At 36.4% G+C, this 17,573-nt stretch overlaps 1 protein-coding gene across 2 annotated transcripts in view; it reads left to right on the forward strand.

Annotated features, from left to right (window-relative positions):
- IFT80 (intraflagellar transport 80) overlaps positions 1-17,573 on the forward strand; it is a 66,878-nt gene that overhangs the window by 11,527 nt on the left and 37,778 nt on the right. For both annotated transcript variants that reach the window (XM_070945021.1, XM_070945020.1), the window contains 5 exons: positions 133-243; positions 1,732-1,800; positions 7,088-7,197; positions 9,607-9,696; positions 11,319-11,456. In XM_070945021.1, coding sequence (XP_070801122.1) covers positions 1,773-1,800; positions 7,088-7,197; positions 9,607-9,696; positions 11,319-11,456 — 366 coding nt within the window. In that variant the 5' untranslated portion in view covers positions 133-243; positions 1,732-1,772. The remainder of the gene's footprint in view (positions 1-132; positions 244-1,731; positions 1,801-7,087; positions 7,198-9,606; positions 9,697-11,318; positions 11,457-17,573) is intronic.

The following is a 17,573-nucleotide window of genomic DNA, read 5'->3' on the forward strand; positions in this document are numbered from 1 at the left end:
ATTTACAAACTGAAAATAGTAAATTGACTAATAAATTAGAAAAAGAGAAGAATGAAATGCTGTTTTTCAGAAATCATATTTGTATGTAATTTAGGTTTATAATGCAATATAATAATTATAATATTCCTATAGGTAAGTTTCATTTGATTTCCAAAACTGGAAGAGTTGAAAAAAGTGTAGAAGCCCACTGCGGAGCTGTACTTGCAGGAAGATGGAATTATGAAGGTACCGCACTTGTTACAGGTAACAGGATTAATCTCTAAGTGTGTCCTGAAGGAATATGGTTAACCCAAAATGCAGAAGGAGAATTGCCCCTTTTTTAAAATGCAGAAATTGAAAGAAAGATGGAATAAAATTTGTGTAATTGCTTAATTTTTTCAATTACATGATGGAAAAGAAGTAACATGACTACTATATAAAATATATAGCGCATGGAAATTATATAAAGATAAATAGCCACTTATATAGAAAGCATTCATATTTATTTCATTACTGTGCTTGTAGAATATGTTGCTTTAAACTCTAATAGTACATTACCATTTGTGTATTCCAAAAGTAGCTAAACCAGAGGCAACATTGGATATGAAAAACTTCTATTTATTGTATAGTTCAACCAGTAGTAAACTGACTGAAAGGCAACATCATGTAATAAAAACTAGTTGTTCGTCACTTATATTGATTTATACAACAGTGAAAATAGTTGCAATATACTGTTTTATGTAAAATACCCTATCAGATTAGATATTTCAGTGAATCCCTGAGTAAATAGAAGTTGACACATATTGTACATGGTACAAGGTGACAAATGCATACTATTTATGTGCAGTGTATAGATTAAAAAGTAGGAAAATAATGAATATAATTGTATTGACTATAGTAATAAAACAGCCCTCATTATCAATTCACAGAAATAAGTCAAATTCAAAATCCAATTGTTAATTGAATACAGGACTTTAGTGAGCTTCAGATATTTAGTGCAGGCAATACGATAAGAAGTATGCAGACATATTTTCCATTTGTATAAAATAGCAAAAGACTGGACGAGCCTTTATTAAATATATGATCACTATTGCTCTTTTGCATGTGATAATAATAGATTCATTCAACATTCTGTTGAATGTGTATACATTACATGCAGAAGAAATAAAAACTTTAAAAAACAGGAAAATGCAATACATATTTAGGAAATTATATTTTCCCCTTTCTTAATGTTTCCTTTTAAAAAATAGAAGAATTGAAACTAGAGGTTATCATTTCTTTATATTTTCTTCTGAAATTATTCATAAGATGGTTAAGAAAATTATTCAAACAGGATTATGGTAAAATGTCCTCAAGCCAACCTTGATTTCTGACAACTACACAGTTGAAGTTTTCTTCCCAATAGTTTGCCATTGCTATCTTTCAGCATAAACGGAAGGCCTGTTAATTTCATTGTATGCCTTCTTATTTAGGTGATTTAAGAATATTTAGAGAAAGAGGAAGAAAACATTTACATTGATTATAATAATCATATCATATTGATTATTATGCTAGCATATTACTGTAGGAAATCTTTAAACTTTGAAGTAGTCAAAGAGAACGATAGTTCTTTTTACCATACGATTCTTCAGAAAGCAATGAGAAACACTTCAAGACTGTTAGTACTGCTTTTTAGGGGTAAAGTCACAATATTCAAAGTTTTAAAGGATTTTAATGCTAAAAACTTATTTAAGCAAAGATATTTATTTCTAGTTGGTGAAGATGGACAAATAAAAATTTGGTCCAAGAGTGGAATGCTAAGATCCACATTAGTACAACAAGGTAAGTTGTTATTTCTTTACTGTTTTTGAAATTCCACCTAAGAATAAATTCTGAATTCTGAATTTTTCAGAATACACATTCTCCAGAATACACATTCTGAATTCAGAATTCTCCAGAATGCACGTTCTGGAAAAAGAGAAGTTCCCTGAGTCTGAAAGCTTGGAAGAGTAAATATCTGGTCCTGATGACTGTCTCAGACTGGACCCTGCAACATTATCCTGGGACACATATATTTGCCTTCATTTACCTATTTTTTCTTTATTGGATGTCTTACTGACATCTTAAATGGAATATAGAGAAAAGGAATCCCCAGTTTTCAAACTCTTCCCTGCAAACACCTTGTATTTTCAGCTTCCATTTTGTTCTCTGTACTGCCACATTATTTCCTGTTCCAGAATTTCTACTTCTTTTAATTCTCGTTTAAAGAAGCACTTTTTCCAATTGTCATTTATTTGATAACCAACTATATTTTTATTGATTTTGTTTCTCTTATTCAAATCTCTGATAATTGTTTTATCCTGAGTTTTTCTTAGTTTTAAATAAGCCATAAAATACTTAAAGAGGTATTTTCCCCTCTTTATATCTAAAGAGGTATTTTATCCTATTTATCCTTTTAGGTTTTGTTTTTAAACTGCTTCCTAATTTTATCATCTTGACTGATAAGGTTATTTTCCAGCAAAGAGCAAATACAAAAGGAGTAATTTATATTAAAGGGACTGTTTTTCTATATTTTCCTTCTAGTTACCAAACATAAATACGGACTTTCCCTAGGTATGGAGTCAGCCATGAATGGAAATACCTTTTTGAAAGTAACTTTTCAAAAACTGGAACCAAAAGATCTAATCCAGTTTATCAGTGGATTAGGTGATTCAATTTCAGATGAAGTCAATTGAGAAGAAAGAATAGCTAATGTCAGAGAATGAACTTAGAAATGGATCAGTCTAGTACGTTTTGTTGTTGAATTAGAAATGAAACCATCCCTAGGGAAACAATCCAATTACAATTCAGTTGAGTTTCTCAAATCACTTAATATGGTATGCAAATCGTTAGTCGAATTTACAGTGGTGTTACCATGAAAATAGGAGGAGTGTATCTGACAATTTTAAGAGCTGCGGTGGTGCAATGGTTAGAATGCAGTACTGCAGGCTACTTCTGTTGACTGCTGGCTGCCTGCAATTTGGCAGATTGAATCTCACCAGGCTCAAGGTTGACTCAGCCTTCCATCCTTCTGAGGTGGGTAAAATGAGGGCCCAGATTATTGAGGACAATATGCTAACTCTGTAAACTGCTTAGAGAGGGCTGTAAAGCATTGTAAGTGGTATATAAGTCTAAGTGCTATTGCTAGTGCTAGATCAAATAAAGTTAGCAATGGATAAACATCATTACTAAAATTGGTAAGAATGCCAAGATAGTAAAATCCTCATGCTTTCCATTGTTAATTTATTCCAATATTTAATTTTATTCAATTTTAAATTCATTAATATTGTTTGACTTTATAATCTTTTTCTCTATATGTTGTTTTGATGATTGCTGAGATTCTCCACTGCTGTTTTTTCAACCAGATAAATAAATTGAGTTCAACTAAGAATAATGTATTGTTGCAATCGAATGTACATTATTTTTAATTTATTGATTGAGAATGTTAGTTTAGTATTTTATAATGCAGTTATACAGTTATATAACAATGTTTGTATAGCTGAAATCATACAAATCATACAGTTGGAATGTAGATAAGACACAGTTCTGTACCCAGAGATGAATCCTGACTGAAAAATATCAGATAATTTGCTTTATGGCCATTCCTGCATTCACACAAATTTCATCCCCATTTAAGTTCTCCTGCTCTGGTTCTTTGAACCACTTTGAACCACTAGGAAATAGCTTGTCTGTGTTTCTTTAGCTTTTTCTGCTTTTTTTCTGTTGACAAACCCATATCAGACCTTAATTTATTACCTTTGAGTTTCAGTAAGCTATTTGGGCTGAGGAGCTTGATTAATAAGTGATTTAAAAAGCCTGAATACAATAGAAAATAAATGCTAAAATATAATATTAAAGATTTCATCACATCCTCCAAAAGTCAATCCAGATAAAAATTCTTGCAATCTTGCCAGTAGTAGCTCATAATTTGGAGATTCTCGGTGGGAAGGGAATTCTTTTGTTGCAGATTAGCCAAGAAGAATGCTTCCCAGTATCTGCTTGTTTTTTCAGTTTGCTCTTTACATACTTCCATGCTGAAAGAAGACAGCAAGATAGAAAGCAATGCCATCATCTTGACCTTTTCCCCTCCCTGCTAACTTTCTTTATCTTGTTGTTAGTTGCGAAGTTGTGTCCGACCCATCGCAACCCCATGGACAACGTTCCTCCAGGCCTTCCTGTCCTCTACCATCCTCTGGAGTCCATTTAAGCTCACGCCAACTGCTTCAGTGACTCCATCCAGCCACCTCGTTCTCTGTCGTCCCTTTCTTCTTTTGCCCTCAATCTTTTCCAGCATTAGATTCTTCTCCAGTGAGTTCTTCCTTCTCATTAGGTGGCCAAAATATTTGAGTTTCATCTTCAGGATCCGGCCTTCTAAAGAGCAGTCAGGGTTGATCTTCTCTAGGACTGACCAGTTTGATCACCTTGCAGTCCAAGGGACTCGCAGGAGTCTTCTCCAGCACCATAGTTCAAAGGCCTCAATTTTTTTGGCGCTCAGCCTTTCTTATGGTCCAACTTTCACAGCCATACATTGCAACTGGGAAAACTATAGCCTTGACTATATGCACTTTTGTTGGCAGGGTGATGTCTCTGCTTTTTAGTATGCTTAGATTTTCTTTATCTTAGTATCCTTTATTTCCACCTCTCTACCTCTCTTTTTGTCTAAGAAACCCTTTATTTCATTTTTCTTTTAACGATAACATACTTAATACTGAATATCTTTCAAGAGCTTATTCCTTTAAAAATATTTTGATTGTGTTCTATATTACCTTTGTCATCTTTGCTGATTTGGGTTGTAGAGCCCCAAACAGACATTGTGTGCAATCTGGGGCTCCTCCTTGATTCGTGACTCCTGCTGTAAGAGCAGGTGGCAGTCATGACTAGGAGGACTTTTGCACAACTTTGGGTTGTATGCCTGTTATGCCCACTTATATTGTTCCTGGACTGTGGGGCTGTGCTCTCAGTTACTTATGCCCTAGTCACCTTCCAATTGGATTACTGTAATGCACTGTACATGGTGCTGCCTTTAAAGAAAATCCAGAAGCTTCAGCTGATGCAAAATGCAGAAGTGCAGATAGTTACATATGCTTCTAAAATTACACATGTTATGCTTCTGCTCCACGAGCTACATTGATTGCCATATCCAATTAGAGGTTTTGTGTCAATTGCAGGAAATCAGGAAATCAGGTCTTGTGATGTCTTGTTTAGTGATCACAGTGATTCAGTTAACAGTGGAAGTGGAAGTGAGTTTGTAAATCTGTCACAGTCATGTATTTCACCTTAGTAGCCACAGTGCTTAGTGAAGGTGCTTAATGACACTATCCATTATTTTAACTAGACTCCAAATAGAATGTCAGTCTTTAACCTTGAGTGATTTCAAAAGCTTATCCATATTTCAGACTTGTCATTATTAAATCGCAATCCACCTTTGTGAAGATCATTTTGTTGTCCATATAAAGTCTGAGAAATAGCTTAGAAATAGGAGATTTGGAGTTTTTCAACAGTATTTCTGCTATTCTAGCAGCTCAAACAAACTTTCACCAACAATATAAACCAAAAGATTTGGCTATCATCCACTTATGCTAAACCAAATAATTGTACCATGCTACCTTTATCCACTGCTGTTCTTGAGTTGATTGTTTTTGATGTATAAATATGTATAGAGTAAGATTTGACATATTGTACAGGCAGATGATGATACAGGTTCTTTTTTAACAACCACAAATGGAATCTTCCTTGGGTTTCAAGTGTATATTTTTTTTAATTTTATTTTATATCAAATTTATATACCACCCTTCTCCCTGAGGACTCAGGGCAGTGTACAGCCCAATAAAAACATAGACTACAAACATTAAAATACTAAAAATTTGGCCCCGTAATTAAAAAACAATGACAAACCAATTAAAAACATTTAAAAGTGTTAAGCCAACCCGGCTTGCTGAAAAAAGAGAGTTTTAAGGGCATGGCAGAAGGCACCGAGGTCTTGGATTCTCCTTATCTCTGGGGGCAGTTGGTTCCAGAGGGTAGGTGCCCCCACAGAGAAGGCCCTCCCCCTGGGGGTCATCAGCCTACATTGTTTGGCTGATGGCACCCCGAGGAGGCCCTCTCTGTGGGAGCGCACAGGTCGATGGGAGGCCGTCGGTAGCAGCAGGCAGTCTCGAAGATATCTAGGTCCTATGCCATGGAGTGCTTTAAAGGTGATAACAAACATCTTGAAGCGCACCCGGAAGACCACTGGGAGCCAGTGCAGCTCACACAGGAGAGGTGTTGTATGGGAGCGCCATGCAGCTCCCGTAACTACCCGCGCGGCCGCATTCTGGACAGTTGGAGCCTCCGGGTGCCCCTCAAGGGGAGCCCCATGTAGAGAGCGTTGCAGTAGTCCAGGCGAGAGGTGACGAGGGCATGAGTGACTGTGCGCAGGGAATCCCGATCAAGAAATTAAGAATACAACAAGCTGCCCTCCTTGCAACTGAATAGAATGTGTCAGGTGTTAACAAATTCTTACTTAAGCAATGGATGTACTTGTTTTCTCACCATTGGCATGTTTTGTATAATGATAATTTCTCTTGTTCTTGGGCTGTCAGAACAGCAACATTAAATGTTAATCCATCTTTCTATTGATAAGAGTGATATTGTCTTTTATTCTGAAATTGAATTCACCATTCCTTTGATCAAACCCTTGACATTCCAAACAAGAATAATGCAATTGTCAAGACCTTGACCAGGCAATCTTGTACTCTCTAGACTTTTTACTCTATGACACCATAATACTTTGCTATTAGCATTCTAGATTGAGTTTTAACCTGTTTCTCCCCATCCAGACTTGGATAGTCTCCTGATGAATTCCAATCCTATACTGATAGATGATCTCCCTATCACTTTTACATAAATGTTATATAAGAATGGAGAGAGCATAAACTTGCAAAATCCTGTATGAATAAAAGTTTATCTTTGTTCTTAATTCTATCATTTTTAAACACGTGATATAAAACTGAAATAGATTAGAACAGTATTAAACTTTTTTGGAATGTAAATAATAGTAGCATTTCTCACCAATGTGTATCACTGTGTTTTTCTTCCCTTATCTCAATAGGAACACCTATATATTCAGTAGCATGGGGTCCAGATTCTGAAAAGATTCTTTACACATCAGGAAAACAATTAATTATCAAACCACTTCAGCCAAATGCTAAAGTTTTACAGGTATCATTAATATAGAGTATTTAATAATTATGATTGCAAAATGTTGAGTGAACAGTATCCAAAACAGTAATCTTCATCTTGCCTTTGTTGTGTGAAGGATGGTGATGTATAGCATTCAGAGAATATGTTGTGTTGATAGAATTGTCACCATTTATTTCAGAATTGGTATTCAGAAGTATCTGCTATACAAAAGCTTAGATTCTAAACCTAAGCTAGACGAATTGAATCAAGTTAACTATTACTTTACTACTTAATGCATGTCATCATGCTAACTTAAAAAAGTAACATTACAGCTAAGATGAGTGGACTTCAAGCCGCAGAATTCCCCCAGCCAGCAAAAATCTTAAAGTTGCTGAGGTTGAAAAACAGTGCCTTAACCACCGCACCAGAACAAGGGGCCAGGGCTCTGCAACCTTAAATACTCAAAGTGCCATTTGGACCCACAGAAAAAAAAATTCCCGCAGAAAAAAAAACCACCAGGAGCCACAAAACCTGGGTGGGCATGGCCAACTCGCTGTCACTCACTCCCAGTCACATGACCCCCCCCCTCCTAGCCATGCCTACCCAGCCGATTATTAGGGCAGAGAACCACAAAACCCTTTTCTCTCTCCCTCCCCCCCTCTCTGTAACTCTCTCTCCCCCTCTCCCTGTATCTCTCTCTGTAACTCTCTCTCCCCCCTCCCTATCTTCCCCTCTCTCTCCCCCTCTCTCTGTATCACTCTCCCTCTCTATTTCTTCCCCTTTCCCCCCCTCTGTATCTCCCTCTTTTGTATTTCTCTGTATCTTCCCCCCTCTCTCCCCCCCGTCTCCCTCTCCCTGTATCTCTCTCTGTGTGTGTCTGTCTCTCTATGTCTGTGTGTGTGTATCTCTATATCTCTCTTTCTGTATCTGTGTCTGTGTCTGTATCTCTTCTCACTCTCTCGGAAAGCCCAGTAGGCTCTTCGCTACTGCTTTTCTTTTTTCTTTTTGGAAATCCGGGCTGGCTGAGGAACAAGCGTGAAGTGCAACGGAGGCTTCCCTTTGGGCAACCCCCTTGCCCAGCTGTGGTGGGGCTGGGAGCGTGCACATAAGCAGGGAGACCCTCTTCGGCCTCAGCCAAAGCGCAGCAAAGCATGCATGGGATGGTTGGCCGCTCACTTGGGGAGGATCTCCCCGCTCATGCACACACTCCTTGCCCTGCCACAGCCAGCCAGGGGGCCGTAAGATGAGAAGCAGGAGGAGAGTTACCCAAAGAGAAGCCTCTGCTGCTCTTCATGCTTGTTCCTCCGCCAGCTCAGATTTCGAAAAAGTAGAAAGAAAAGCAATAGCGAAGAGCCACAAGGAATGCTCCCCAGCTTGGTCCAGCCTTGGCTTTCCAGACCCTTGTGGTGGGTGTGTGAGGTTCAGCAGGGCCAGCCCCTTTTTCCTGCTGCCTTGAGCTTCTTAAAGCAGTGGCTGGGCATTGCAGGCCCATCCCCCTTTCCATCGTCCCATCGTCCTGGATCCCATTCCCATCCCGCCAGCTCTCGTGTTAGCGAGGCCGGTGTCGGCCAGGGCAGGGCAGTGTCTCGGGGCGGAGAGCAGGTTGCACATCTCCCCAAGTAACCGAGGCATGCCCAGCACTAACAAGGGCCGGAAGAAGCTCCAGCAAGAGTGAGGCGCTGGAGAATCAGCCCCGGCTGCTTCTCCACCACCCGCCATCATCCTTACCATCTCAGGCCAGGCGAGGAATGACTGGGAGGGGAGGGTGAGGGGCGGGGCTAGCCAGTGATGAGACAAGGAGCCGCAGCAGAAGGCCCAAAGAGCCACAAGCAGCTCTTTGGGGTTGCCGACACCTGGGCCAACATTAAGTTAATCTGGAATTAGATTACAAATTGTAATTTAATATGAAAGTTCTATAATATTTAATTCTGGAAAATGTGCGGGAGAAGAGGATTAACACCTGTTCAGGGAAGAACAGTAAAAAATAGTGCAAAGTATTAAACAAAGTGAAACAATTCTGGAAATTGTATTTAAAGTAATTCAATGTCTTAATAAAATTAGCATGTAGAAGTTGAGCTACCTGGAAATATGCTAATTGAAATGATTGCTAAATAATGGCATCAAGGGTCCATTCTACATTATTTTGTGAGTTTATTGTTTCAATTATATGTAACAGAGCTGTACGAAATGTATTTTAAGTTTCAATTAATCAAATCCATAAACATGTTTTATACAATCAAAGTTAAAGCAATCTTTTTGCAAACTGAAGTTCAATCACTTTTCGTGTCTACACATCAAATATTTTGACTAAAGCGTTACTTATTTAAAAATGGTAAAACTAACTTCCTTAATATTATACCTTGTTAATATTTAGAGCTCTTAGGACTTGATTGTTGCATTATTATAAACTTTATTTTAAATATATTTCTTCTTCCTGTTTGTTCCCAGTGGAAAGCTCATGATGGAATTATTCTAAAAGTTGATTGGAATTCTGTCAATGATCTTATTTTGTCAGCTGGGGAAGACTGTAAATATAAGGTATGCATTCTTTCCAAAAATGTCTTAAAATATGCAATTAACTATCGTAAGAAGTGCAATTAAATAAAAGAAGCAATATTCACTACACATTCCTTGAAACAATGTGTGTGTGTGTGTGTGTGTGTGTGTAACAAGTACAAGTAATCCTTGTTTAGTAACTGCCTCATTTAGCGACTGTTCACGGTTATGATCTACCTTTGCCTTTTTCCTTAGTGACCGCTTCACTTAATGACTGAATTACTGATTCCAATTGTGGAACCTATATGATTATCTGTACCAAGAATGTCTTAAACTTACCACATACTTATAATTAATTACAGTCATAATTAATTACTATTTTAATGTTGACAGCTAGTTTTGCAGTGGTTAAAATGTTAGCCTAGAAACCAGAAGACTGCGAGTTCTAGGCTTCCTTTAAACAGGAAAGCTGGCTGAGCAACTTTGGCCCTGTCACTCTTTCTCAGCCCCAATCATCCCAGAGTTGTGGGGAAAAATAGGAGACAGGAGCATTATTTATTATATTTCACATTTCTAAAAAGCCCATCATTCTCAAAGATGGGCTCTGGGTGTCCAATAAAACAGGGGTCCCTAACCCCTGGGCTGCAGCCCATTCAGAACTTGACCATGTAAGTGGCGGGCGGGCGCACATGTAGCTCCAGTTGCACGAGTGGTGGGTACATGCACCCACCTTTTGTATAAATGAACCTGCGCACATGAGTGCCCGCGCCTGCTGCTCGCACAGCCTTGTTCCAAATGGGCTCACACCATGTGGTCCTCCGCCAATACTTTAGCCGGAAAGGTTAGGGACCGCTGCAATAAAACATCAAAATATATAACTATATAAAAATTAGAATGTTAGAGTTAAAATGTTGAATTAAAAATTGTAAAAATTGTAAAAAATCATAAGCCAGTTCATTATATTAATAAATACCGTATTTTTCAGAGTAAAGACGCTCCGGACTATAAGACGCATCTATCTTTTTTGGTGAGGAAAACAAGAAAAAGAAATCTGCCTGTGCCTCTGCCTCTCAGCAATTTTGCCTCATTGTAGCAAACAGCCTGCTTTACTTTCATTTTCGTTTTCAGCATAGCTTGATTAGCACAAGAAAAAAAAATCTGCTCCAGCAATTTACCTCCTTGCAGCAAGCAGCAGAGGCCCCCGCAAAACAGCTGAGAGCAAAACAACTGAGATTCAGGAGGCCGATCCAATCAACTTGTGCTAATTAGGCTGTGCTGAAGCTGAAAGGAGCTGTTTCTTTTGTTGCAAGGAGGTAAACTGCTGGGAGGCAGAGGCCAAAGGGTGGGGGCCAGTGGGTGGGTGAGGCTACATTTGGTGTATAAGACGCACCTAAATTTTCACCCTCTTAGGAGGGGAAAAGTGTATCTTATACTCCTAAAAATACGGTACATTATTTTTTTGGAAAATATTCAGTTTAAATGTACTAACATAATCAGGAATAGATACTTTGATTGGGAATTTTAAATTTATTAAGTTTTGAATAAAGATTACATTAATCTTACTTTACATGGGTGCGAAAACAAACCACACAGTCTCACTGAAATGAAATCACACGATACACATCATGATACAAATCTTTGGTTTTTGTTCTTTAATAAAATAGGTATGGGATAGCTATGGTCGTTTGCTGTATAGCTCACTGTCCCATGAATATCCTATCACTTCTGTTGCTTGGGCTTTGGATGGGGAATTATTTGCTGTTGGATCCTTTCACACATTACGACTTTGTGATAAAACAGGGGTAAGTAATAGTTCAGATGGTATATATTTATTTAAAAGTATTAAGTGTATTATACAACTCAAGAAAATGGGTTCAAAGATTAAGATTTTAATTATACATTTCTCTTGAATTATAAATAAAATTTTTAAATTTATAGATGAATATAAGACATGTCTTAAATTCAAAGTTTTTTTAATCAATGGATATACAGTATTTAGCAACTTTTACTTGTTAAATTTGTAACAGCATATCCTTCAGTTAATTTGATCTCAGATGATGTCAGTTTCTATGTATTTTATTATTTTTCATTTCCAGAATTCTGTGGGTCAGCTTAATGAAACTGATTATGTAATTTATAATTATTAGGTCCTCAAATAAAATCCATCTTGTCTTTTTATACAAGAATCTGTTGTGTTGGACTGTGTCATTTCATAGTTTTTAATTTTGGTTGCTCATTCTAGTGACCCTTTTGAATATGCTTCAGAGAAAGATATTTTTTTCAAATAACCATAAGATAAATTATCGAAAGACTTTGCAGTGTGTGTTTGTGGAAGAAATATATCCAAGAATTATTCTGAGATGCACTGATTGGGCGTAATAAAGTCATATAAAGCTGATGTAAAGTTAAGAATGATTGGCCAATCAGCATTGTTTGAGTTGAGCAGCTTTGAAAATACTTGCAATGACATGGAATGAAAATCAAAATTACTGCTCAGTTGTCCATCTTCTATTCTAAATTACTTCTATCTTTTCATTGTTCCCTACAACATACCCTGATAATACAATTTATTTATTTATATTTCATGTTTCTATACCACCCAGCTCCTTCAAAGAGGGTGATATATTTCGGCATATAAACAGTAAATAAGATTAAATTCAAATATCAAAGTTGATTTAAGATTTAAAAATTTAAAATTTAAAATTATAAGATTATAAAATGATTACTGTGAAGTATAACTTCCTGGCCTGAGTTGCTCCACTCTATGAACACAAATGGCATAGGGATGAGGCATAAATGTGCAAATGAGCTCCTTGCTTCTACACAATAGTGTTGAATCTTTGGTATAGTCAAGAGTGTGTGTGTGTGTGTGTGTGTGTGTGTGTGTATGTGTGTTTGTGTTCCTCATGTGTCATTTTATTTGTATTTGTGTACTGCTCCTATTCATCTTGCTACTTGCACATTCCAAGATATGTCAACAGTTACTCATTTAACAACAGCAGTTGGGAACAGAATTCCTTTTGTTAAGTAATGTGGTTGTAAAGTGTGGTGTCAAGGTACCATGCTGTATAGTTCACAAATTCTGCACTTCTGGTTGCTGCTGTTGAATGCATCCTGGTATTAAATTAGGAGATCGCTATTTCTGATCTCCTCCTGGCTTCCTGATTGTAGGAAGCTTTTGCTTGTAGGAAGTTGACAAAGGAGGCTGCAAATGGCGATTACATAATCACAGGATGCTCCAACTTTTGTAAGGGTGAGGAGTGGACCAATTGTAGTTACCATTTTTCCAGTCCTGTTAGAGGCTCAGTTGTTAAGCAAGGACCACATGTTTGAGAAAACAGTAAATAATAAACAATTGCTGACATTTGTTTTATTTATTAAATTTGTTTGTCACCCATCTCACCAATATTTGCCTGCACTTAGAAAATTGAAAGTGACTTCTTGAATTGTAATCTATTGTAGTGTATTGTAAATCTCTTTACCCAGGTCTTTTGCATTCTGCCCCTTTTAAACCATCTGTCTATATTTAACTACTCTCATGGGTGTTCTGCCTTTTTGGACTGTTTATGTGTTCATTTTTCTCACACATTATCTTCAGGCTTGTTCCTTCACTCTCCTGCCCTACGCAAACTTTCTTTCATGGAAAGTTTTTTCATAGAAAAAACAATAGCCAATCTTTAGATGATACAAGTTATTCCCAAACTAATATGGAATAGCTAGAGTAAATCATGAGTAATTTTACATCTTCACAAAATAAGCATTTAAGAATATGGACATTAATTTTTGTTTCAGAATAATCCATATCTTTAGTCCTTTGTCCAGTGAGTTGTATGGCAGTTGCAACCATTACAAAGAATACCTTAACAAAAGATTGTTTAATTTAATCCATCATAGTTTTTTTTTTAATAATTGGAAGTTAAAGGAGTAAGCCCTTTACCTCAGATGTATATTTGTCTGAGATATGTCTCAAAATACCATGTAAACTACATTTACAGAGCTCTTCCTTCAATTTGAAAAAAAGCAAACTGGGATGGTATAGAAAAGGAAAGCTGGTTTAAGAAAATTACAGAGTTAAGTAGAAGCAGTTGCATAATATTTGTCCTAAGCATTCCTGAATATTAACATTTTTAATACTCCTCCATTTTTAATACTGTGGGGAAAGTGAAGATTTTAACTACATTTTTATTTATTGCTAATTTAAAGATAATAAATCTTAAGTCGATTACAAAATGACAATGTTCTTAATTGATTAAATGGCATAAGCAAATGAATTTACAAAATACATTTCTTAAAATGGGCTTCCTAGAAAGCTTTCTTTTTTTCTTTTGCTCTGGGAGAGGAGTGGATTTTAACAGTAGCTAAAGCCAGATGCTATCTATTCCTTTACAGCTGGCTGTAATAATTTATTAGACGTGCCTCTATACATTTCTGCTGCTTCATGCAAGTTTTTTCTTTGACTTAAATATAAATAGCTGCTAAAGAATTAGCTGTGCTAGTGCTGAGAAAGAAGAGAGAATGATTCACTGGTTATTTGTGTGATAGTGTTTGAAGAGAACCAGGCCTGGCTTTTTGGTCAACAGACATTTTTATTGTGTCTGATGTAATGGAGCTGAATCAGCAAATTGCTCCCTGGAGAACCATCAGGAGATATACATATCATTAACCCTTCTGCAGCATATGTGACTAGTTATAAAGCATAATTTAATTAAATACACTAACATACATTTTTTTTGCATAGGACTTTTTTGTGTGTAGCACTAATAATACTAAGGAGTGCTAATACTAAAAGTATATAGTTTGCCATTTCTATAAGTATACTCTTTGAAAGTGCACTTAAAAAAAAATATTTTTCTTTTATCCTGTCTTTTTTTCATATACAATTCAAGGTGGCAAAAACATCAATTTCTTTTATTTTTCCCACAACAACAACAATCCTGTGAGGTTAGATTGGGCCAAGAGAAAGTGACCCAAAGTCACCCAGCCAGTTTTTCATGGCTAAAGTGTGACTAGAACTCAAAGTCACTGGATTTCTGGGCCAACATCTTCAATTAACTCTCATTTTAGGTGTTAAGCACACCTTTAAAAGTATTGTTAAAGTATGAAACGGGAAAAATCCTGGGTCCATGCTTTTCAACATTTTCAAACTTACAGGGTTTAAAGGGTTCAAAGCCTGTGACTATTCACATATACCTTGTGGATGACTTCCTGTAGATGCATGCATGCTTTAACAATGTTGCAAATACAATACTCAAATAGAAATGAAGAGGAAGGACAGAAAAGTCTTCTAATATTCGTCCTTCCCTATAATTATAGAAAATGAATAATAAGAAAGGACCTTTTTCAGTATCTTAGAGAATTAGTTAATGTGTGGTTAACACGTTTTTCATATTGGAGAATGGTTGGGTTTTTTGTTTGTTTGCTTTTTGCTGAAATCTTCATTTTTAATAATGTTTTTGATTTTCCTAATGGATATAGCATCACAGTTTAAGCCTGTTCCATTGTACTAGTTCATGGATACATCTATATTCTAAGGCAATGTAACAGCATTATAGTACATTTTTCTCTGCTATTGTTATGCACATGATTTCTAATTTAAATTTTAAAATGATATTTATGGTAAAAATAATTTTAAATTTGATTTCAAAGGGGATATATATATAATAAGAGTTGATGAGGAGATTATTAGAATGTTTCTGCACTCTCAGATTTCTGGCAGTGGAACGTGGGCCAACTTTGATTGGATAAATAGAAGAAAGTAATGAGATATACCTGCGGTGATATTTAAGCCTGTTTTTAGTCTTCTGTTAGGTTATAGATCAGTGCTTTTCAAACTTGGCAACTTTAAAGTGTGCTGAATGCTGGCTGAGGAATTCCAGGCGTTAAAGTCTATACATCTTAAAGTTGCCAAGCTTGAAAAATTAGCAGTCTCTTAATGTGTTTTTCGTTCTCTGTAATAATGAGAGCTTTTTTTAAAATAGACAATAATGTTTTTTGGAAGCAATTTAGTGTGTCTTTAACAAAGTATTAGAGCTCATTTTATAGGACTGTTTCTTTTTATAGGACTGTGTCTTTCTTTGATTGTATAAGACTTAACAGGTAGAAGTGTCATTGTGACACAGTAAAAGAACTACCTGATATTAGGTATTTGATATTACTAAAAATGATATTACCATTCTTTAAAATGGTAATTTTGGTAAGATTTTATAAAATAAGTATAAGAATACTTATAAAATAATACATTCAAACAAAAGATCTGACCTAGTTCTAAACATTCACTTGTAGCACCAATATTCCTGATTGCTAGCCTTAGATATTCAGATCATTTGGAGGGGGAAGGACTGCTTACTGTAAGTTAAGATCCATAAAAAGTCTATCCACTGATTCTGGTCAGAACCATTGAGTTTCTTTATTGAATATTAGTTACTGGGAATAGAAGAAATGTGAAATGAAGTCATCATTGAGTTCAGCATAGCATTGATAAAAACTGAATAAATGGATAGTGTTGGATTACTCTTCTTGAATTACACATTATGTGTTTAGTGTATGGATTAGTTATGATTGTCTTTAGTATCCCATGGATTTTTAATATCCCTTTTGGGGTTTGGTGTGTGTGTGTAGAAAGTGGACTATTCCTGGAGTAGGAAAGATGGAGAAGATGAGGTTATTCCCATTCAAGTGTCAGTGTTTTAAGAGTCAGAGATATTGAAACTATAGGAGAAGACATTTAAATGCCAGCGAATTCAGGTGAAAGTGTAGTTCCAATTCACACCAATTCCTGCTCTCTACACTGTGGCTTGATTTTTGACTATCACTCCTTGATGGTTTTTGCTGCTAAATTGAAGTTGGTTCATAATAAGAGCTTATTCAGCCACCACTTAGTTTTGTGGATAAAGAAATGGCTTGGTGTGTATTACTAAGTCCTCAGCTGTGCAGTGCTAATTTGACTCTATTACACCTACCTGGTTTCTAAGTGTCTCATCAACCAGGCAGGAGGATTTGGTGGGAGGATTTAAAGAACAAAACCGAAAGTGCATGTATGTATGTGTATGATTATATTTATAAAACCAGTAAAATTAAACCCACCACTGAACCTTATGGAACTTCAATTAACCAAGCCAATTTAATGAACAAATTTACATTACCAGTAGCCTTTTGAATAGAAACAAATTCCTAATGTGTTAAACTTGAAGCTACATCTCTCAGTAGGTTTTATCTTTAAAAAGTTATTCTGTGTTCCCTTCCATTAAGCTAAATTAAATGGTTTGCCTCACTGATACATAGATTGAATATGTCACAAATAAATATTCAGATACACTAGTGATTTGTTGAGCAAGTTCACATTCTACTGTTGTTACACTGCTTCTTTCTTTTTCATATATAGGTAGTCCTCAATTTATGATCACAATTGAGCCCAAAATTTATGTTGCTAAATGAAACATTTCTTAAGTAAGTTTTCTTCCATTTTACGACCTTTCTTGCCATAGTTGTTAAGTGAATCGCTGCAGTTGCTAAGTTAGTAACATGGTTTTTAAGTGAATCTGGCTTTCCCATTGACTTTGCTTGTCAGAAGGTTACAAAAGGTGATCACATGACACTGCAATCGTCATAAATATGAACTAGGTGCCAAGAGTTTTGATCATGTGACCATGGGAATGCTAAAATGGTTGCAAGTGTGAAAAATTGTCATAAATAACTTTTTTCCTTGCTGTTCAAACAGTCACGAATGAACTGTTGTAAGTTGAGGACTACTTGTAAAGAATACATCTTCCCTAATTTTGGACACTATGAACTAGAACAATGATGGCTAACCTTTTTGCCGTCGCGTGCAAAAACTGGGAGGAGTGTGGGGGGTCCACACCCATAATTCAATGTGCCCCGACCCCCCCCCCTGCATGCGCACACGACCCCCTCATACCCCA

The sequence above is a fragment of the Pituophis catenifer genome, unplaced genomic scaffold (assembly GCF_029215685.1).
Source record: "Pituophis catenifer annectens isolate HBS135680 unplaced genomic scaffold, rPitCat1.0.hap2 SCAF_6, whole genome shotgun sequence".
Lineage (NCBI taxonomy): Eukaryota > Metazoa > Chordata > Lepidosauria > Squamata > Colubridae > Pituophis > Pituophis catenifer.